Genomic DNA, 23643 nt, shown 5'->3' with positions numbered 1-23643 from the left:
TCTGTGACCTCATGTCCACAAAATTTTAGCTGCGAGATTATTCGATACATCGCTGAATTATAATCGCTGACTTTCTTAAAATCTTGGAATCTTAACATATTCTATTCATCATGGGCGGTCGGAAGTATAACTTCCCTTATATGTTCAAATCTTTCTTTTAATCCTTTCCACAAAGCCATGGGATCTTTTTCAATTAAATATTCACATTTCAATCCCTCGTTGAGATGTCGACGCAAAAATATAATGGCTTTTGCCTTTTCTTGTGATGTCGATATGCCATTTTCTTTTATTGTCTCACTTAGACCCAATGACTCAAGATGCATTTCTACATCGAGAGTCCATGGCATATAATTTTTTCCCGTGATGTCGAGCGCAACAAATTCGAGCTTTGTCAAATTTGACATGGTGGTACTAAAAAAAAATTACGATGCATTTTATTAATTAATGAATATTGCAATACAAAGTAATGGATAAACAACAAGTACAAGCATTTCTAAAAATAAAGAAAACACACGAGTAGGATATTCTCCGATAAATAAAAGACTCGTGAGTATGATAACCAAAATAATTAAAAATAACCTTGAGAAAGCCATCTTTTTTTTTCTTCGAAAATTTAGTGAAGAATAATTTTTAGAGAAGAAGAGAAAGTTGGAGTAATTGAATGTGTTTATGAGATCATATTTATAGGGCAAAAACTAGTCATTTTGTTACCGTTTATGACCGTTGGTGTATAAAAAAATAAAGGTATGTATTTGTATAATTTTATGGTAATAATATGATGTATAAAATATTAGACATATTTAAATAATTATGTATATCATGTCATATTATTATAATGATGTGTCATAAGATATTTTATTTAAAAATTTTATAGACTTTTATACTTGTCGTATCCCTTACCGGGAGTGTGAGATGTCGTCTTAACATTCTCCCAAGATTTATAACAAGTTTTTGAAAAATTTATTATTATTATTAATAATATTATATTATATATTAAATATATACACAATAAATAAATAACAGTAAAATAAATATTATTACTTTTGTTACCTTTTTCTTCTGTTTGAAGCTTGGAAAAGGATGGAGGACTTTTAGAGCTTCGTGCTGATAACGTGTTGTGAAAAAGTAAAAATTTATGGTAAAAAGTAAAAATCTCAAACTCTCAAAATTTACCAAACTACACACTTTATAATATTTTTCTCTCTACTCAATTGTGATTTTCTTCACAAATGAGAGATATATTTATAGAAAATCTTTACAAATAATCCAAAAATAAAATACATCATTACCTACATCACCACATACTAATTTTCAATATTTACAACTCTTATTTTCAACATTCAAATATTCAACATTCAAATATTCAATACACACATTTTAAATATATTTTTCAACAATTTGGTCATTTTACATTTGACATTAATAGCTTATTATTTTTATTAGAGACTGTCCAAATAGTCCGTCAACAAAAGTATTCTGAGCCATCCACCGCTAGGCTTAAAGTTTGACGGGGAGAAAAAACAAATCAAATTGGACCACAATTCTATTAAAATGTGTGATGATCAATATGGAAAATTTGTGAATTTGTGTTGATGGCATTAGCAAGAACTCAAAACAAATACGAGTCTTGTGAATACAAGTTGCCACCGGCATTAAGGAATTCAGTCCGTCAAAGTTCCTAATAAACTTACAGACACCGCCTTGCCTTTAGGTCTATCTGATTCCAAATTGTTGGAGAGAATCTGGGCCGACTAGGAATACGCGTCTCGGTGGATGATAACGGACAACAACTACTCCTTTATACGCTGTTCTCGGGACACCATCCTGATTATATAAATATAAACCCCGTTACGATAAACTGAGAGTTTGAAATCAGGAAGGAGATAAATAAGTCAGCTACGATTCAACAATGGGGAGCAAGTCGCAACTATTGAGAATGGAAGAGAACCTTAAAGAACAATTTGTACCTTCCATTCTTCAAAAATGCCGAACTGTCTAGCAATGTACTCAAAATCTGATTGGTCACGGTAAGAGACACGTACATCCCCTTCAATGTTATGTGCCATGAGAATAGCATCAGCTCCATGCATTGGAGTCGCTTTTTTAAGCAGGTCCGCAAAGTATTTTGCATACTTATCCTATAAAAGTAGAGCTAATCTCAGTATCTAGATAGACTACGTTCCTCCTTGTCATAGCACAGTTGCATGGTATATATTTCACTTATAAAGGCAAGACTTTACCTCCTCCAAGAAGCTCAGGTCCATTGACTTCCAATCAACCTTCCAGACCAGTAAAAACAGTTTTCAGACGAAGGCTAGCACAAGGTGAGCAAGGTAACATGGACCATACTAGTTACATACCTGGACATCATTCAGTTTGATAGGTTCAAGATATTGTTTGAAAAACTGCCCCATACTGGAACCCTATGAAGAAAAAATAGGAAGCCTGGTAAGAGCAAGTTCGACTGAAAAAATGTAACAAGAACTACTTATGATAGCTTCCAAACACGTAGCAGACAAGAATTTAACAAGTCAACTTATGACAAAACCAAAAATAACAGTAAAATTTCATGTCAAACATTAAACATATACCCGGCCGAGCCTTCTTTAACAACCCAAAAAAGGTCAAAATTGTTTTCCATGATAGAAATCTCTAAAAAACCATCAGTCATGATTTAGAATTTTAGTCAAAAATATCTACCAGAATTGAACATGTCATGGTAAATACTCTCCTCTTGAAGAAAAGAACATGGATGTGAAAAAATCAATTTCACACCTAAAGCTTGATATATTGTCCCCTAATCATGTCTAATAGACTAATGTAATCGGAAACCTCTAAAAAGAGAACAAGTCGTACATAGAGACATAAGTGTTTTTACTAATGAGCACAAGTCTTACATGCTCCCCAAAGTTATATGTTCTGCACACTTCTGGGCGAATGAATTGACGCCCTCTATGATTCTCTTTCAGCCGCAACCAGTCATCCCAGTAAGTGATTGTTTGGTCAAGAAAATGCATAAGACTGAAGCGAAAGATACCAAAGAGAAAAAAATCTAGACGGAGCACGGATAAAATAATTTAAGATTTTGATGTCAAATATTACAACTATTAAGACGGCTGAAGGATATGCCTTTGGCCACTTAGGAGACAATTCATCCCATATGGATCTAGAGAGCATCCATCCAAGACCAGGGAAAAAATCTGAGCGATGAAGAATATCTGCAAGAGATAGGAAAACAGATGCAGAAAGGTTACTGATGTTTGACCAAATAGGCTGTTAAAAAATGTACATAAAAAAAATAGTGGAACTGTGGAAGCTTTGCATCTTCTTTAATCATCCACAGATTGTAAAAATTCCCAAATTTGAACGGTACACAACCTAACAAAAATCTCATTTCAAACAGTTCAATAAAGATGAATATCAATTAGCACACGAAAGAAATAGTGATAGCATATCCCATCTCAGCACAAAAAATATGAGAAATAAATGTAAAGCATGATTGGTGAGTAACAAAACAAGGATAAAGAAGAACCTCATGAATTCAAGAAATTCGGAGACGGAACCATGAGTTAAAAAATGAGGATAGAGAAGAACCTCATGAATTCAAGAAATTTAGCGACGGAACCATACGCAAAGATATATAATGAATCAGTGACGGAACAATCTGGTGATTTAAGTTCAAAACTAAATGCTATAGCATACGGGAACTCAAAGAACCTGCTTCACAAAATTTAATGATCCTTCAACAATTCATCCTTATTTAATGTTAACACTGAAAATCAGACGCTTATAATCTATACAATACTTTTTAAAAATATTAGAAAATAGCTTGAATGAATATATAGCATATCGTGTGCACTTGTTTCATACGATAATGAAGGAAATAGATTCACTAAATGATTAAAAGTAATCAAAACTGAACAACTAATTTTGATTACATAAAGGGGAAACAAACAGGGGATAACGGGTTTAATGGGAAAACGACAAAAGTAGTCATTTTACATACAAATGAATTATCATTCATTATGAGTAACACTCAATACAAACAGTGGTGTGGGAAGTGATACGAAAGAACTAACCTACCCAACCAAGTTATCTCAAGGAACAAGAATGACAAACATCATCAAAGCCCAGAAACACAGTAATCAACAATGTCACGTAGAACAATTTCTATCAGTGAGAGAAGATAATAGCATTAACCTAGGAACATTTTTGCGAAAGTTTAGCAGATCGATAGGACAACTGAGGAACTTACAAGGATCGTGTACAAACTGCTTTTGCCCATTATCGTTCCATGAAGAAATCGCCATGATAGATCTATCGTTGGTGCATTTCAATCAAATACTTCCAATCAGAAATCGACGTAGGATGTCAAATTGTCAATGGATCTAAAATTCATCATATCTTGGAGAGAACAACTCACTTGTCGTGGTCAAGGAGAGCAGCTCCAGCCTCAAAATAGTCAAAGAAATCAGGAGCAATTTCCATATCATCTGCAGATGATGGCTTATTCAGTGAAAGAAAGAACCAGAGGCAAAAAGAGAAACAAAAGAAAAGGAAGTAAAAAAGAATAAAGAAAACAGGAACCTTCGAGAATGATTACTTTGTCAAACTTGTGTTCATAGAACAACTTATCCAGTGCCCATTTATAATGGCCTGAACGGCAAACAAAATTAGGCTATGTCAGCCAGAGAATCTTTCCTCAAACAGAAAGGAAGGCAAATAACAGAAAACAAATTAACAAAAAACTTAACGTGCAATCTTGTAGTAAGCAATCAACTCCCCAGGCCTTTCAGCATGCACTGGTTCATAATCCAAATGCTGGGGCACATGAAAGTATATTAAAACTGTTGTGGTTGAACAAGAACCAGGAATAAAATTTAAAGACCTTAAAAGAAATCCAATCCAATAAATAAGCAGGTAAAGCGAACTGAGTAAGAAATAATTTTAGAATGTAAAGATAGAAAGAAAACAAGTGCCTGCATGTACGTTAGCTGATCATAACTCAAAGCCTTCTTCTTAACAAGAGGATCTGATCCATCCTGCAAAAAAATAATGCAAATGTAATTTGCATTTGCAAAGTGTCCCCCTTGTTCTCAATGAAAAACTCCAAACTCATGTCAGATGTCCCATATTTAGGTACCTGTGATATGAATAGAGGATATCTTGATGCGACAGGAATTTGATATCTAGTAAGGAAAAAAGAAAAAAAAAAGAGATGAAAGAAAATGTCAGCTGACAGCTAAAAGTGTTGTGATAGCAACTCAAATCACCAAAAGGATGCATGGAGACACATCATACTTTAGAATAGATTTTATAGTTCTTTCAAGGTAATCGGCACGGTTACAAGCCATAACCACGACAGCTGCTACTGGAACCTGATAAACAAATAACATGTTCGATATATAAGAGTTCAAGAAAATAGCATATAACAACACAAAGAAACAAATATTTTGTACAAACCTGTAAATCACCAACCAATTTCTTTACACCCTTCCCTGAATTTGGATAGAGAAACGATCACACTACTAACAAATGTAGGCATTGATCATGGGCAACAAAAGGGACTAGAGGTCAAATGTTCAATATATAACAAAAATAAAAGGTGAAAGATGGGAAGAACCTAATTTTTGAGCCAATCAAGTTGAAGTACAAAAGTCGCAGTTTGTATTATCATCCTACTTAATTTGCCATAGAACCATGCAGAAGTACAAAAAGAAATGGCCAATAGTACAGAGACGTTATCCTTAATAGGCAAGTATCCAGAAGCTAGAAAAAGGACTGATAATAGATATTTGCAGAATGAAAACTAACTCTTTACATGCACAGAAAGAAAGCAATTAACTAGGTGACAAATGAGAAATAAAGGAAGGAACTGTGTAAACATACTTTCAAGATCTTGAACAAGTGCTCTCAACTGTCCACATTCCTTATCTTGACGCTTCCTTTCCTCTGAAATTGTAGCACGCAAAAGATAAACAATAATTTTTTCTCATCAATAACAGTATAACACCACATCGTCCAGTGATAAAAAATACTTCCTTATCCAGAAATGAGAATAGAGAAAAACAAATGAGAAAAAATAGCAGTGAAACAGACGAGCTGCTTCATCATTCTTGACCGGGCACGAGTATAAAAGATTATACATGAAAACTGCTCAGTAATCTAGCTCTTCCCTATCACATAATCAATTTTTCTCGTATCAGGAGACAATCTGTCCTATATCATTAAGTATAGGCAGTTTGAATTGTATTGATCCCAAAGCTCACTAATCGATCTTTATGATATTTCAAGACCGAATGGATCCTTTCTTAAACTTTCAGTTACTGGCAGGAAGAGCATTAAAATCTATGGATTAAGCAGTAAGATTTTGCAATGCATTTTTTAAAGCCAGTCATCGGGGAAAGAAGCATAAAAGATAAAGCACCTTCAAGAGCAAGAATTTGTCCTTGTTGCTGACTGATCTGATCAATTAACAGTCGTGTCTCTCTAGTACACTGAGTTTCTGATTCAATCTGTCATCAATACTGTACATGTTAGGTGCCGTATATCCTATGATATACGTTTGGCCTTTTGAATGACGACATAATATAGAAAGTGTAAAGCATTTTTACATCCGGTAACTCAATGATACACAAGTAAAAGTATTAGGACTATATTAATAATGAATTCCATTCAGGGAAACAAAGTATGACATGCTTCATTGTTTGGTTTGAAAAAAAAAATGTAAAAGAATGTATGTGCAAACCAATACATTTTTTGTATTATTATTTCTGAACATACTCTGATTTTTTTTATTAATTATACACTACACCATTCTACAGTTATACTGTTTGGACCAAACTAATTTTGTTACTACCAGGAAGTTTTACCAGAAGGTCTCTAAATCAAATCTTTAATTAATAAAGCATGCCAAATCCAAGGTATAGACATTTTGAAACGCATAGTTCAAAATCTAGCATCCAATTATCGCTGGGGCTATGAAAGTCATCTAAAAAGTCTAAAATTTTCTAATATCTTCAAAAAATTTTGTTTTAAATATTATCTATAAATGCATTTACAAACTTCTATAATTATGAACTAACACCATATATTCCCTCTCTGTATATCAAATCAACAAGGTCACCTGAATTTTATTATGACAATATACATAAATTACTGCTGTATGAAAACATATTCGGAAATCGGACCTAAAAAATTAATCTTTTTCTTAATGACGATTAGTTCATTCTAATTCTAACCCATCCTGAGAACAAAAGTTTTTATGACTACATATGAGGATATAGTAAAAGAAAATTACTAAAAAATACAGCTTTCACTGCTCAGCCAAGACGTCAATCTAAATAAATTTTTTAATTTCGATATAGCAACAGTAGCTCCCCCAATCAAGAGTAGAAGGTAAGCAAAGAACGTGTTACAGTATGAGAGAGCTAGGCATTTGATATTGAGCATCTACATCAGAATCTTAAGACCCAATAACAGGCGTGAGGTCAATGGACCACTGATGCCATAAAATGAACATATCGAAATTCTATTTGTAATTTTGCTAGAAATGTGAATATCAGCCCCAAATACATTCAGTGGTTGCTCCCGCACCACAAAACACAGTTTCTCGATTGACCCCGTTCATAATCTTGTCTTGTAGATAGAATTGAGCATTGGTGCTGAATAAAAAAACAAAGCAAAACGTACAGCATCAGCGAGACGATCAGCATACTCTGATTGAGCAGTGAAAAGTCGCATCTGCGGGTAAGGACACCAAGAACAATAATCATGTCAGCAATTACTTATATTAGCAACACTGGTCTTTGCTTCATCTGGTGGCAGCATATGAGTAAGTTTAATTCCTAATAAGAAATAGGAATCAGACAAGCATGGGATTAAACAATCATTCTGTATCCTGGTTTTCCGATCAGAAATCAAAATCAAAGTGAACCTATGTTTGACCTGGATGTAGACGAATGGGACAGCGGCGAAGAGGAGGAGGTACCGGTAATCGCAGAACCGGTTCCCCATGTTTTCTTTCCTTTAGTCTTCAGTTCCCCTCCGCCTCGTACGGTTCACTCCGCCGTTGTGATTTTCCTTTTATATCAGCTTAATTCGATATCATTATTCCCAATTAGATTTGTCAAATTTGGGTCATGCCCGTTGAAGTGGTCCGCCCCACTAAAAAATTGAACGAATTTAGTTAATAAAATATCAGACTGTTTGGATTTTTATGCTAACGTAAAAGATCAAGATTAAACGAAATTTAATGAGAATTGACTTTATAGTATTTATTTAATTTCTTCATGTTTGGTTTAAGCATTTTAACTTTTCTGGATTATGTTGTATGCTTTCTTAATTTCTTATTTCAATATTTTTAAGTATTTTATGAAACTATTTGACTTAAATATATATTTATTCTATGTTTACTGTGATACTGTGTAGCATTTTTTCTTAAAAAAATAAGCGGGTCGGCCTGCTCCGCCCCGCCTAATGATGGGTTGCGGCGGATGGCGGGATGTAGGGATGTAAACAATCCAAACCAAACAGTATCAGGCTTGAGCTTGGTTCATTTAGGATTGTTTGAGGCTCGAGCTCGATTCGAGATCCTATTATCAGGCTCGAGCTCGGTTTGTATTGAAATTACTAAGCTCGAAAAAAGCTCGATCTCGGCTCGTTAAAAGCTCGTTTATCATGTTAATCAAGCCGGGCTCGAGCTTGATTCATTAATAGCTCGTTTATCATGTTTAATTAACAAGTCTGGCTTGAGCTCAGCTCGTTTTCGAGCTCGTAAAGCATAGAATTGAGCTCGAGTTTGAGCTTGTTATGAGCTTGTTAAAAATTAAATATATTTATGAACTAATTTTAAATCAAATATAAAAATATAATTCATTCATAAATAATCAAAACGACAAAAAGAACAACTAAAAAAACATAAACTCATTATATTATTGAACATCTCAAAATAATACATCCAACATCCAGATAACAAATATTTGTCACACGCTGATATCACCATATAAATAACATTGCAATAATTTTACTCCTTTAATACTCCATTCGCTGTGTTCCAAATAAATTTTATTTTTTAATCAATATGAATTCATTATATTCAATTTAATATAATATTTTAGGATAATAATTTTTAAAGTAACTCGACGTATATATGACTTGGAAATGTAAATTTTTTGGGAAAAAAAGAATAAGTTGATGTATTTCTGTTAATTTATTATCTTTTAAAAAACATTTCAGTATAATGATATACAAGTAAGATAAAAAATGTAATTGTGGCTATGTGCTGTAAATTAATCTTTTTTTCAATAATGTTTTGTGTTCAATTCCTTCCATTAACATTAGTACTAATAATTTTATTTATCAACTCAACAAATGAGCTAAGTTCGAGCTGATGAACTACCTAAACGAGTCGAGCTCGAGCTTACGAGCCACCTAAACAAATCGAGCTTGAGCTCGAGCTCGCGAGCCTATTATCAAACATGTTTGCGAGTTCACGAGCCTAATATCATTAGGCTTGAGTTTGGTTTGATTAAATTTTCGAGCTCGAAATCGATTTTGAGTTTGGCTTGATATGATTAACAAACGAACTCAAACGAGCTTTTTATCGAGCCGAGCTTCGAATATCTAGCAAACAGTTTGGTTCATTTACATCCCTAGCGGTTTGATGTCATATACGGGTAAAGTTAATGTCATTTTTAAATGGTTACTATCATGTCCTCAACTTTAATAAAATAGAATAGATTATAATATCTTTTCACATTACCATGATTAAAAAAAAAAGAAATGATAACGCAAAATAATCCAAATAATTATTTTTATTAAATATATAATAAAATATTTTAAGATATTTTAGTCTTCTAAAATATATAAAAAATAAATAAATAAATAAATTACGATTTAACCTATCTATCTCATCTATCTCTTCTGAATGACTTATTTCAAATATTCTACAAGTTTTTCTGAAAAACTTTGGGTAAATTGTGAAAAAATACTCAAACCAAATTAAACTTTAAATTTACTACCTATGCTAAAAAACTTTGGTTCCACTACCTAAAAAGCACTTAAAAAGACAAAAATACCCTTATTTGCCCTTATAATTGATAAATCAAATGGTTGATTTTTCCGGGGAAAAATGGTATCAGAATCTAGGTAAAATTATTTCAAACATACAAATTATTATTATTAAGTAATTAAATGTTTGAGGAGGAGAATTTTCTCAATTAAAATGAATCCGAACCCAGGTTCGAGATTAAGTATTTATAGGATTTATTCCAGAACTCTGGAATATTTGAAACAGGAAGATCTAACTAAGTTTAGATATCAAGAAGGAACTTGTCAAAGTCCTAAGCCAAACTTATGATTCAAAATAACATATTCTTAGAAATAGTATCAGATTCCTCTAAACTCTCGGGAGATCTTAGAGAGATTCAAAAGACGGTATAAAATTATGCAATATGTTGTATTATGTACCACAAAATGTGGAGAAAATCCTTGAAAATCAGGAAGAAATTCTTGGAATATTAAAGGACATTCAAACAAGAATTCAAATCCTAGAACAACAACCAAGTTCTAGTAAGAGAACTTCAGAAGGAAAGTTGCCACCATCCTTTGGAACTGAACCCATATTACATCAAAGAGGGAAGGCCAAAGTGATGCCAAAACCTTTAACTGAAGAAGAAAAAATGATCAATCTAATCAAACAGTTTTAGAAAAGAAATCAATCTGATGACAACTTTTGAAAGGATTGGTCTAGAGGATCTACAAGAACTTGCAGAATCTTTTGCAAATCTCAAGGTTGTAGATTTGAAGATGAACACAAATGGGGGCGAACAACCTACCATAACCTGGTCATCTTCGCAGGAACCACCAAGAGAAAGTGAGGAATCTCATAATATAAATATGAGAGAATCCCAACTAGACTTTTACACTGGTGGAGAATCGCACCAAGCGGGAACAAGGTCAAGGAAGAATCAAATTCCTTTGAACCAAATACCCTGTGGGAAATCTGATCTGGAACCTATACATCCTTATGGGGTTATGCTTAACCTAGATGTATTAGATTTCAAAAACAGAGAAGAACTAATAGATGATTGGGCATCTGCTATGAGAATCGCAGCAAAAACGCTTGATCTCAATAGAGAAGGATTCATTAAACTTCTAGAAATGAGTTCATTGAAATACCTGAGATATTCGGAAAAGTTGCTCAGACAATTTATCTAGAAAGAGTTGATTTTCTATTAATTCAGGAAACAGATATCCAAATATAAGACAAGTCGATTCTACAAAGAAATCAAAGTCTTAAATTGGAATCGAGAAGGCTATCTTTTCAAGGAGATATAATTACTAGTTACAGGTGGGGAAAAATACATGTCCAAGAAACCCAACAGGAGCCAAAAAACTTTTCTACAATAAGAAAGCTTAGATGCCTAGAAGGGTGGAAGGAAGTAGAAATAGCATTTTATATTACGAAACAAAGGAATCAATTTCCTTGTAATACCATATACTATTTAGGACAACATATGATAGAAACTTACCAAAGAATGATTAAGATCGGAGAATTGGAAGTTCATATCAAAGGAATGTCAGGGAAAGAACCAGATTGATTGGTTCTTGGACTAGAGTTTATCGAGGAACACAAATCTTGGAAACATCCAGAGTATGGAATGGAGTTTATGGCGGACGATAGGTGTGGAAAATCCAATGACCACAAACTCATTCTCAATATACATCCCAATAGGAATGTTGTACGAACAATATAAAGCATGATATTTTGCTGTTTATATTGATTCGGGTGCGGGAATCTGTACAGAAAAAGAGGAGTTTTTCCAAATAATTTGGAAGAAGAATTACCAAAGATTGCTGGAAGAGATTTTTCCAGAAGAATCTTAATCTTATGTAAGGGGATTAAGATGACATAAATTGTGATCGGAGGTGCTGGACAAACACTTTGGTATAAGGTAAAAACACCACTGATTTATTTTCATGATACATGAGCTGACATTCTGCTAGGAAACAATTTCCTACAAATGTTAAAGTCTTATATGCAAGAAAATGAGACTAGAATATTAGTATTCACAACACCTTGTGATAAAAAATCATATTCCAGAGACTAAGAGAGGCACTTTACAGAAAATTGTCAATCCAGTTTCGCAGCAAGTGAGGTGATAAAGAAAAACTTCTAAACCCAAAAATGAAGTATTCTAGACGGTTTGGAGAAACAATGCTCCAACTAAGTGCAAATAAAGAGCTCCAAGCAGAAAAAATAGAATGCCTTAAGATAGCTCTACATAAGAATGAGGTAGAGTTTGAATCTAAGATATCATTAGAAGATGTCAAGAGAAGGATCAAAGAAAAATACAATGAAGATCCCTTGGCATGGTGGATAAAACTCAAAGCTTGCCTTAAAATTAAGGAAGGCAAAGAATATGATTTTTTCCGAAGCAAACCTATCCCAATGAATATAATTGATCAAAGGGTATGCAGATTATAATTAAGGAACATCTGGACTTTGGTTTAATTAAAGCATGAATTCACCATACAGTAGCCCAGGATTTCTTGTAATAAATCACGGTAAAATAAAAAAGAACAAACCCAGATTAGTTATTAATTACCAAGAAATTAATAAGATTCTGGAGTTTGATGGGTACTTCATACCTAGTAGAGAACATCTAATCAGTTGCATACGCAATGCAAAGATATTCTCTAAATTTGATTGTAAGTCCGGATTTTATCATATTCGGACGCGGGAAGAAAACAAGAAATTCACAGCTTTCTCCATACCACAAGGACATTATATCTGCGAAGTATATCAAATGGGATTGGCTAATTCACCACAGATATTTCAAATGAAAATAGATAATCTATTTAAAGATTATTTCAAATTTATGTTCGTCTATACTGACGATGTGTTGATAGCATCTAAAAATATGGAAGAACATATTAATCATTTAGAGATTTTCTATGATTTTTGTAAAAAAGATGGACTGGTTCAATCAGAAAAGAAAGCAGTCATTGCCACAAGAAAGATCGAATTTCTAGGAATATAAATCGATGACTGTGGAATAATTTTGCAGGATCATATGGTAGAAAATGTGCAAAATTTTCCAAACGAACTAAAAGAAAATAAACAACTTCAAAGTTTTCTAGGAGTTGTTAATTTTGTTGGAATGTTTATTAAAAACCTAGCAAAACACAGGAAAGTGTTGAGTCTATTACTGAAAAAAATGCGAAATTTATATGGACAAAAGAACACACACAAGAACTTAGTCAACTAAAGGAGATTTGTAAAAATCTTCCAAAAATGGTTATTCCTCAAGATGAAGATGATCTGATATTATATACGGATGTCAGTGATCATTGGTGGGTGGCAGTCTTATCAAAGCTCACTCTAGATGGAGAACAGCCATGCAAATATTGCACTGAACTATTTTCAGATGCAGAAGCCATAAGATGGCATATCAACGAAAACGAATTCTATGCAGTAAAGAAAGCTTCTGAAAAATGGTCATTATTCTTACTCGCAAAGAAATTTCACTTTAAAAGTTGATAATACACATGTAAAATCTTTCTTAAAAAATAGAATTGAGTCTAAACCCGAGAAGGTCAGATTATTAAGATGTCAAGCACTATGTCAGAATTATATTTTTGATATTGTGATAATTAAATCTAATGAAAATATTCTTGCAGATTTTTTAACAATAAATGGACAGCGGTGATATCGATGTCATCATTAAGATGCAGAGGCATTTGAGGGAACACATTGAAATGCTTCAAAACGAGTTTAACAAGCTGGTCTTAAACGCAGAAGTTGCGGGAAGACTATAACAAGCCGATAAGAGAACTGTCTCTGATCGAATCAAATGATGTTTACAGGCTTATACTCAGTTATGGTCTGTAGTGCAAAGGCCTATCCTCCAAGGCATTGGGAAGCCACTGGTTTTCCAAATGAAGAGTTTTCGATTACAGGACTATATATCTGGAGCAGGGGATTCAACTACCCCTAGCACAAGTGTTAAGTCGGGATCATCTCCAGATGAGTCGGCTGAAACAAAAATTGAGACTCCAGATCCTTATCTCGAGTCCTCAAGTCAACCCTTCACCTAGGGGATTGAAGAGGGAAAGATTAACCATAGACCTAACATTGACAAGGGTAAATCTAATGTTGATACTAAGGAAGCTGCAATTTCTCCATTTCAGGTTTACCAACAAAACTGGGAGAAATTAAAAATAAGAGTAGACATTAACCCAGCTACTATCAGGGTTGATGTTTTAGGAAAATATCATAGGGTATGGATGAAACCAAATTCATATCCAAATGATGTCAAAGCTTGGTATGAATTCGGGGCTCTTGCCTCAGTTTATCCACATCGCCAAGCTTCCCAGAAATTTCAGGGTTACCAAAATGGATCTAGGAAGCGATACATGAAACTTGGGCAAATAACGATTATTTGTCCAGAGGAGATATTCTGGAGTTATACTTCTTCTGTACAGCCCCAGAACAGGCATGAAAAGGCTCACACGAAGCTTTTCATTTCATCAAGTTAAGGAGACCATATACAAATGTTCAGAAATTTATCAAAGATCCTCCGTCAGAAGAAACACCCCTTGTTGCTTCAATAACTGAAGATACATTTCCACCAGAAGAGCATGGGGTCTATGTGTCTGTCTTACTGAGATGGACAAAGTCAAGTTTCCGTTTAAATTTTATCATAATTCGATAAATGGATCATTCATGTTAAATATTGTGACAGGAAAAACCACAAGTTTTGCGGAAGATCTATTCGAAAAGAAAAAAAATCTTTTGTTGAATAGAAAGCTGCCAGGGAGTAAAGAAACTCGTCGAAAATTCTGCAATATGGCTAATGTGGGAAGATAGTCAGAACAGATCTGCCTAGAATACCCAAACCAAAAGGAGCCAAAATTTGGCAAGGGCTTCAGACCTTTGTCAGACAAGAAGCATCTTGCAGAAACATGACCAAGTGGTGAAGGACCACAATCACGTTTTCCTCTGGGACATCAAAAGTTTAAGATTCTTCGACAAAAATAAGTAGACATGTGAACCTAATCACTTTTCCGTGGGGATAACAAAAGCAAACAATTCCCCGACAAAAAATAGTGGTCATGTGACTAACCCACTAAATGAATAAAGAAAATTGGACCTAATTACACCTATAAATAAAGAGTAAATGGGAACCAGTAAAAATACACAAGGAAAAATTCAGAACCTAAATAAAATGTATTATGAAGGTTTCTAAAAGACGCATCAAGGCAATAAGGAGGCAGCTGGCAAATTTCAAAGCCTACCACAAACGGCTACAAGAATTAGGAAATGAGATATCAGCTGATATAATACAGATACATATCAACTGGTTATGCCAGGAGATAAGATCAGAAGAACAAGCTGTTTCTAGATTAATAATCTAGGAAGAAGACAACTCAAGTAGAGGGACCACTCAGCTACCCACTCGACCCACTTAAGAGATAATGCTAAAAAGAAGCTGGAAGGCATTAAAAGTTATGGCAAGAGTTTGAAGTTCGCAAAACAAATCCGCCAAGAACTTCTATAAATAATCAGGCAGAAGGAAGATGAAGGCATCACTCAACATATTCATTTTTCTTCAAAATAATTTGTAATATTTTCTCTTTCAAGTTTATGTGTGTTGTAAGAGTAGCTAAACAAGTTTCTCCTCCTCTACAGGAGGTTACTACGTAATAATAGTTCGTATGTTTGAATAAAAGAGCCAAGGCTTTCGTTCCTCTCATGTATTAGTTTCAAATTGAACTGTTTTACTCTATACCCTGAGGTAGGAATGAAATAGGGTTGTGCTAAGTGTTACTGAAGGAATCTGCGTCAGAAACTATCGGTTGCGATTGTGTGGTTGGACTGTAAGGAGCAGTCTGTAAAACTCGGTGGATATAACCCGGTGACACTCTGGTCAAAAAGGTAAACTGTACAATTTATCATATGGAAGCATGATGGACCTTTTATAAAAAATAAAAAAAATTCAATCATTTAAGTGTGATATATAGACTGGAAACCTTGCGTAACTGTATTTCTTGAGACTATATGTCTTCAAGAACAGACTCGATAGGTATAACAATTCCACATATCATAATTAGAGAAAAAAGATATTATTGGTATTTTCAAAATTTGAGGTAGTTAAAACTAAGTTTTGAGGGGATGTGTAATAAAAATAAATTTGAAACGAAAGTTGATTATTTTTAAATAAGTTGCCCCAAAACTTTTACCAAACAATTTTCTCAGCTTATACAATATTATCAGACAAGTTATTTAAGATATAATTTGAAAAAAAAAAGAGATTTGATTTGAAAAAGATCTGAAATTACATATGAATAAATTTCAAATTTGTCATAATCAGTGTTATATTTTACTTGGAACCAAATTGATTTCAAATTCATCCACCATAAATTCATCAAAACAATTTGAAATTTCAGGCTCCAAGTTAAATATGAGAAAAAGAATTGTATAATTTTCAACTTAATATAACCATAACCAATGATCAAATGTCCCGGAAGAGGCCTGGTGTGAATAAATAGTAATAGCTGTGGAAAAAGATGGCCCATAACAAGTACTATATGCATAATAATCCCAGGTCTCAAACAAACAATGCAGGCAAACAAAACAAAAACACTATCGAGCTGTGCTCCCCAAAAGTCGTTCCACAGCAGCGTGAACGTTTCCTGATGTAGCGCGGAGAGCTCTGATATTTTCCTCCCTGTCATAGAAACCCATATCTTGAAGCTGTGATAGTTGCCTAGCATACAGCTCCTCCGGGGGCACTACAGTAACAACCAAGAAAAACATGGTGATTTTGATTAAAAAAAAAAACCCTTAATAAATATCGGACCAAAGTCGAAAAGAGAGTTTAACCATTAGGATTGTTTGTGCTTGGAACATTCAAACCACCAGCTCTGAATCCACCAAGCATGTTCATCAGAACATCCAAACCCATATTATTTTGGTTTCCTGCATTTTGCAGACATCAATTAAGCAAAGGCGCAAGAATATCTACACAATATTCTAAATTTGGTTCATACTTGTACCCTGATTGTTCTGAGCTCCTTCCCTGAAATATGCAAGTAAGGTAAATGTCACAACTAATTTCTAAGTTGATATTGAAATACAATACTTGGTTTACACATTCACGACAGAGGCGTCCCAAAAAAGCAAAAACTGGGTAGGACCAAAGCAGAGAAACAAACAGAATTATATGGATTTGATGATGGAACCTACTAGATGATCTCTTGTTAACATTTAGATGGGAGTCTAATCCGCGTCTAAACAACACTGCCAAAGCATAATATATGAGGGGAAGATCACCTCAGATTTTAAATATATGAAGATCACTTCAGATTTGTTAAACAGCATTTGTATCAAATTTAATGGCGCTCGATCCAATGAAGAATTAACCTTCTGACAAAATTTTAAAGAACTCAAACACAAATACCAACTAATTGCAAGGTTAATGGAAAGAAAATAACCAACCACAAAATACTACATTAACTGTAAGTACCGCATGATTGAGCAGGAGCAAAGAAGAAAAAAAAATTGATATTTGACTGGATGAAGAAAGTCATAAAACAGCAGAAAACATTAAAAATAACTCATACGTAAGAACAGTTGCATTGGTAATCATTTTACATAGACAACTAGATACAAGTCAACAATATTTGAAATTGAAATACATAAAACAGAAGTTTCTCACTCACGGAGTGGTTTGCTGCCGACTGAGTTGAGAGAGTTGTTGCTGGAAAGCCATCATTTGCTGTGACAAAAAAAAAGACAGGAAAAAAGAAGCACGAACAGCTTATAACCTACATTGAAACTCATATATCATATATAATTTTTCTCAGGCTGTAAAACTGAACTATTTACAACAGATTATTTGATATGAAGAACCAACAGGTTAAGCATGAGTTTTAATCCTGATTGACCTAGCATCCTGTACAGATGAATTGGTGCTTATCATGGAAATTATCAACTATACAAATGCAACAATAATAAAGTTAGTTTAAACAAAGTGACAAATAAGTATTAATAAATAACTGAAAAAAATGGTAGATTTATACACTAAACTGTGGATGGGGAGTGGGTGGAGAGTCTCCATCCAAAAGTTTATAATTGTTTCTGTAACTGAAGAAACTATGAGGTTAATAACTAACCAATTAACCAATCATCCAAGTATCAAATTGGCATACGCCTTGAGCCTCGAGCTCCAAGATCCCCAGGCACCATGGCACACGTTGTGCCATCTCAATTGAAAAGAAAAAACATCTGTTTGCAGAGAAAGAGTAAAGGTACTTGTAGAGACATACCTGCATCATTTCAGGAGAGGCCAACTGACGTACAATCTCAGGGTTTTGCATCATTTCTCTCAACTGAGGGTTCGTATCAAGCATGCTGCGAAGTTGAGGATTTAAGCCTAGGATCTGCAATCAAGTTGTAGCTCATGGAAAAGTAGCGCCAAGTAAAGTTACTAAATCAATTCATTATAGTATAAATGGTTGTACTTGATCCATGTACTGGGGATTAGAAAGCAAATTTTGCATCATCTGTGTCATTGCCGGATTCTCCAATAATTGATTGAATACAGAGGGATCTGACATTCCCATTTGCTCCAATCCAGGTATACCAAGCCCCCTCACCCCAGCAGTAGGAGGTAGTCTAGCATCACCAGTTGTATTAGTTCCTGTAGCATTATTTGATTGGGAACCGCCTAAAATATCGAATTGGAAGCTTAGTTAGAGAGCTCCTTAAAAGCAGAGAAAGAAACAACAGTATTACACAAACCAGAGAGGGGAAAAACTCTATACGGACCAAAATAAGAATCTACTGTGTTCGTTGAACAGTTACTACTCAACCAAATAGGAAGGGGCTCTATAAGCTTCCCTACTTCAACTGGTTGAGCATGTAAAGCACGAAAAGCATAAGACATGGACAAAACATTATCAAAACTAAATGAATACATAGACCACCATCCGAGGACAAGGCATGAGGAGCAGGATGAATGCTGCTTCAACTAGAGCAGATAATTATAGGATAACAACTGTTGACAAGACATCGAAGGGGAACCCAAGGGCAGAAATCAATCACATCAAATAGGGAAAGGAGAGACATGGAGAATCATTCACTTCACATTTTCCAGATCAGTAACTGGAAAATTAAGAAAATGGGCATGAAAAGCTAACTAAAACACAGAAACAGCTAAATAGTTAAATTAACAGTAAAGAGCTTAAGGTCGAAAATTTTACAAAGCAATATAAAATTGCAAGCATAAGCTTTTAATTAATCAATTCTTATATCACCAGAATTACCCCATGGGTTGGGAAGTGGATTGCTGTTTGGAATTGTGGTTCCTGTAGCCGTTTCAGGACCAGTGGCCGAAGAATCAGACCCCTCTCGGTTTTGAGCAGCACCTTGATTCCTCAATAGAGCTGCAAACGGATTTGATGCAGCATCAGTTCCAGTGCCACCACCCATAGTTGTTGCGTTTAAAAAGGGTTCTTGGACATTTTCGTACATGCGCCTGAGCATATTAAATCCCTCAGGAGAAGATTCAATATTACTCATGGCCCTGTCAGTGTTCCGCATCATCTCACGCATTAATTCCGGATTTCGTGCAGCTTCAAGTGTTTGCCTAAGGATACTGGGATCGTTGAGAATGTGAGAAAGTTCAGGATTCTGGTCCATGATCTCACGCATTTGAGGGTTACTCATAATTAAGCTGCGCATAACATCAGGGTTGTTCATTAAGCTTTGGACTGCAGGGGTGTTCATTATCTCCGTCATCATGTTAGGGTTCTGAGTTAGCTGTTCCTGCAACTGTTCAAACTCAGGAAGACCAGTTCCAAATAATCCAGACGCCCCTGTGCCACCAATTGTCCCTAAACCAAGCCCAGGAAACAATGAAGCACCGCCATCAGTAAGCCCAGCGGCCCCATTATTGGGGGCAGCACTGGGAGGAACAGCAGAGGGTGGTACTGCAGCAGGTGCAGAACCACGAACCATATGGACAGTGTGATCTGCCTGTAAACCTATTTAAGAAAAGAATGAAACCTTATGCTACATATAAAGACAAACATTACCAGCATCAATATTAAAAAGTACTAACAATAATTGGTAATATGAGGGGGAAATTTGACAGTGCTTGGTTGAATGCACCACGTTAAACTCAGACTTTTGAGGAAAATAGAAGATAAATAAGGTTATTGGAAAATATATATTTTCATTGGCATTCAGATATACATCACAGAAGTCGACGAGTTAAATACAATTGATTTTGCATAACAGTAAAGAAAAAAGTACTGAGCAAATTGTGTTTGAAATCGTTATTTGACAAGTAAAATGATACGTAGTTTAATTATTTTAGCCGAAAATATTGAAGGAAGAGAAATATTTTTAGCGTTTGTTTTTTACCGTTAAAAAAGGAGAAAAGTGAGGACAGGCACCAAACAAGCACATTTCTTTCAAATTTCAATATATGGAACAGCTCCTTTTTTTTTTTCAGCCAACAAAGCTCTTACACTCTTTTAACGAGGATACCTATTGGTACTATTACGACGTACGAGTGAATATTTATGTGCTTCTTGAAAGGCTTCAATGAACAATACACGAAATTGAAAATCAAATGGTTAACCATCATGGGAAAGGTGACACAAAATAAATTCCCATTTTCCGGCAATGCTATACCAATTGTCAACTAAAAATGCCATAATTTGACCACCCCAATATGTTCCCAGCAATCGAATACATCGCTTAACATGCATTATGAATTCGTCAAGCACGTCTTAATCTCGTTCGTGTATTGTCTTAACTTCAAGGATTCCAGGAACGACTAATTTAAATTTCATATCTAATCTGCGTATCTATTTATTTAGCTGAATATGCAAACAATCACAAAAAACTAATGTCAACAATCAAGTCACCAAAGCCAAGGCATGCAGGCGTATCGCCATAGGGACCACAAAGTATATTTTATCCAAGCGTACGTTAACCCCCAACCTAAAGCCACAAAACACCAAATCTTAATGTAACATTAAACACATGAAATTTTCGAAAAACAATAATTCAATACTACGCGAAACCCTGCACAACGACATGATTACACATCATCAAAATTCGATTATAGCTAAAAACAAGGAAATTTAATACCAAATAACAAGGTAGCAATTTAGAGTTGCATACCATAGCTGACCAGGGTTTGGTCGTCCTTCAAGATCCGACCTTTGTAAATCAACCGTTGCTGTTCAGCCGGGATATCACAATTCTGCGCCAATAGACCCTTGAACTCCCCCACCGTGGATTGGAGAGCCGTTCGCACCGAAAATTTAGAGCCGTTGGAGCATCGGATGTTAATATTCGCCTCTTCCCCTCCCACGACGCCGACGCCTATCTCTCCCTCTGTACCCATTGGATTTTTCTCGACAAGCTCGATCCCTAATTCAAAACCCTAGAATGATAAGTGCCACAGATGTTAATTGATTGCAACAACTTCAAGTTTAGCAAATCAGATTACGATTGGAGATCAAATCGATTACGATGAATCATATATATCTATTTATATATTCACACACATACACAGAGAGAGAGAGAGGGGTGGGAGACGCATACCGAGGAGGTGGATTCGATCGGGGTGGAGAGAAGAAGCTTAGTTTGGTTGACCTTTGGTCGGAATATGCCTCGAAGCTCTTGCGTGTCGAGGATAAAAAGTGCTATTTCGTAACAGCGATTAGTGCCATATTTAAAGTTTATTATTATTATTATTATCCTTAACTTTTAAGGATAATTACAATTATCTTCCTAAACCATTTATCGTATTTACAAACAAATCCAACTATATTTAAATAGTAAATATATTTCACTCCACCAAGTTTGCGTTACATTAACGAGGGATGTGAGTAATATTGAAATTATCAGCTTAATTTTTATGTTTTACAAACTTTAAAGAAATATGTGTAATATTTAAATAGGCAAAAACTTGTGTGAGACGATCTCACGGGTCATATTTTGTGATACGGATCTCTTATTTAGGTCATCCATGAAAAAGTATTATTTTTTATGCTAAACTTATTATTTTTTATTGTGAATATCGGTAGGGTTGACCCGTCTCACAGATAAAGATTCGTGAGCATCTCACAAGAGACCTAATTATTTAAATATGGTTGGATTCGTTAATATGATAAACCTCGTCGAGTTGAATGTAATTAACCGGTATTTTATTCATATTAAATGAAAAATAATGACCCAACTTTGTTTTGTATTCTATTACGGTCAAATTTTAGGATTTTTTTGTTGTTTTTTCTTTAAAAAAAAAAAGATTTAGCCAATGGTCTCTATACTTTTGGAGTTTGGAGGATTGGGGAGGAAAAGAATCAACGAGGAGACACAACCATATTAGACAAAGAAAAGAATTTACGCATGATTTGTTCCTAATTTGTTCCAAGATATTGTGATGCACGTTCCGTCCTAGCTATTATCTTCCTTTTATTTTTAATTGATTCGATATATGAAATTTAAAATATGTGTCATCTGAATAATATTATATGTTTATTGCTATTTTGATAGTTTTTTTTTTAAGGCAAAAACTTGTGTGAGACGGTCTCATAGGTCGTATTTTGTGAGTTAAGTCTCTTATTAGGGTCATAGGTCTTTATCTGTGAGACAGGTCAACCCTACCGATATTCACAATAAAAAGTAATATTTTTAGCATAAAAAGTAATATTTTTTATGGATGACCCAAATAAGATATATGTCTCACAAAATACGACCCATGAGACGTCTCACACAAGTTTTTGCCTTCGAAATTTTTTGTTATTTACAACAAGTTTAGTTTGTGAATCAATTTGTTTTTGTAGGATATCTCTTATCGTTTGAAAAACCAAGCTTCAAGCTTTTCAATGGTATATAAACTCCCAATGTATTCGTTTATTTGTGTCATGATATCCCATGGATGAGCCCATTACCTCTGGTCCATCTCTAGTCCCAAATGGAAGACAGACTCATTAAGGACCCATGTATTCTGCTATAAATATCAGGTATGATTATTCATTTGATTGATTCACTATATTGTTTTCAGCAGTACCCTTAGCTGCTCCCCCATATATCCACAGTCTCTGACTTGAGCGTCGGAGGGGCTACGCCAGGTCACCCTCCTGGCCCCCTCCTAACGATTTTATTTGTGATTTCAGGCTCAGGATAATTTCAAAACCTGTGTCTGGACTAGTGACACTTGCTGGAATCGGACCCTAAATTTCCCGTGAGTATCATGTCAGATACTCATTTTGTTGTAATGTTATTGTAAAATATTTGATTTCTTTGCGTAATGTTTTTTTGTTTTTTATTGATGTTTTATCTCGATAATTTGTTATTGGTTTATCAATTTTTTTTATTACAACACACGTGGGAGATTCGAACTCGAGAAGCCAGTTAAACTGACAGGGATGAGACCACTAGACTACAAGCCCGGTCTCTTATGGGTTTATCATTTGTATAATGTATTTCTTTGATGAGTTGTGCAGATCCAGTTTTTAATGCAAAATTTTCCGGTCATTGGTTGTAGTGTTATATATGTCAACGACTCATGTCAATTTTCACCTCGAAATGAGTACCAAACTATAATAATT

General features: G+C 34.6%; 2 protein-coding genes across 4 annotated transcripts; both read right to left on the bottom strand.

Annotated features, from left to right (window-relative positions):
• Positions 1-1516: 1516 nt before the first annotated feature.
• LOC142527286 (alpha-1,3-mannosyl-glycoprotein 2-beta-N-acetylglucosaminyltransferase-like) lies at positions 1517-8115 on the bottom strand. The gene is made up of 18 exons (XM_075632048.1): positions 7948-8115; positions 7693-7743; positions 6428-6515; positions 5890-5952; positions 5464-5498; positions 5302-5378; positions 5144-5189; positions 4980-5042; positions 4755-4821; positions 4588-4656; positions 4424-4493; positions 4256-4317; positions 3129-3218; positions 2898-2992; positions 2361-2423; positions 2241-2279; positions 1968-2138; positions 1517-1824 (listed from the first exon to the last, which is right to left on the bottom strand). The coding sequence occupies exons 1-18, from the start codon at positions 8014-8016 to the stop codon at positions 1714-1716; spliced, it is 1329 nt and encodes a 442-aa protein (XP_075488163.1). The 5' UTR covers positions 8017-8115; the 3' UTR covers positions 1517-1713.
• An 8355-nt stretch (positions 8116-16470) lies between these two features.
• On the bottom strand, positions 16471-21764 carry LOC142526418 (ubiquitin domain-containing protein DSK2b-like). 3 transcript variants are annotated; one of them, XM_075630799.1, is made up of 9 exons: positions 21632-21764; positions 21206-21470; positions 19336-20055; positions 18532-18737; positions 18337-18450; positions 17731-17786; positions 17059-17087; positions 16892-16987; positions 16471-16800 (listed from the first exon to the last, which is right to left on the bottom strand). In XM_075630799.1, exons 2-9 carry the CDS (start codon positions 21429-21431, stop codon positions 16652-16654), a joined length of 1596 nt encoding a protein of 531 aa, XP_075486914.1. In that variant the 5' UTR covers positions 21432-21470; positions 21632-21764; the 3' UTR covers positions 16471-16651. The 3 variants fall into 3 exon arrangements, with proteins under 3 accessions (XP_075486914.1, XP_075486916.1, XP_075486915.1); XM_075630801.1 differs by having other exon boundaries at positions 17065-17087; XM_075630800.1 differs by having other exon boundaries at positions 21206-21457; positions 21632-21750.
• Positions 21765-23643: the final 1879 nt, after the last annotated feature.

Source organism: Primulina tabacum, chromosome 15 (genome assembly GCF_025594145.1).
Source record: "Primulina tabacum isolate GXHZ01 chromosome 15, ASM2559414v2, whole genome shotgun sequence".
NCBI lineage: Eukaryota > Viridiplantae > Streptophyta > Magnoliopsida > Lamiales > Gesneriaceae > Primulina > Primulina tabacum.
The sequence above is the reverse complement of the archived record's forward strand: the minus strand, read 5'-3'. Positions and strand labels throughout refer to the sequence as shown.

Excerpts from the sequence above, each read along its gene's own strand:
- LOC142527286 (XM_075632048.1), bottom strand. The coding sequence starts at position 8,016 with ATGGGGAACCGGTTCTGCGATTACCGGTACCTCCTCCTCTTCGCCGCT. Across the intron at positions 4,822-4,979 it reads ATCAGCTAACGTACATGCAG|CATTTGGATTATGAACCAGT; the intron begins GCACTTGTTTTC and ends CATGTGCCCCAG. Across the intron at positions 4,657-4,754 it reads TGCTTACTACAAGATTGCAC|GCCATTATAAATGGGCACTG; the intron begins GTTAAGTTTTTT and ends TTTGCCGTTCAG.
- LOC142526418 (XM_075630799.1), bottom strand. The coding sequence starts at position 21,431 with ATGGGTACAGAGGGAGAGATAGGCGTCGGCGTCGTGGGAGGGGAAGAG. Across the intron at positions 18,738-19,335 it reads TCCACTTCCCAACCCATGGG|GCGGTTCCCAATCAAATAAT; the intron begins GTAATTCTGGTG and ends TCGATATTTTAG. Across the intron at positions 17,787-18,336 it reads CCTCTCCTGAAATGATGCAG|CAAATGATGGCTTTCCAGCA; the intron begins GTATGTCTCTAC and ends TTTTTGTCACAG.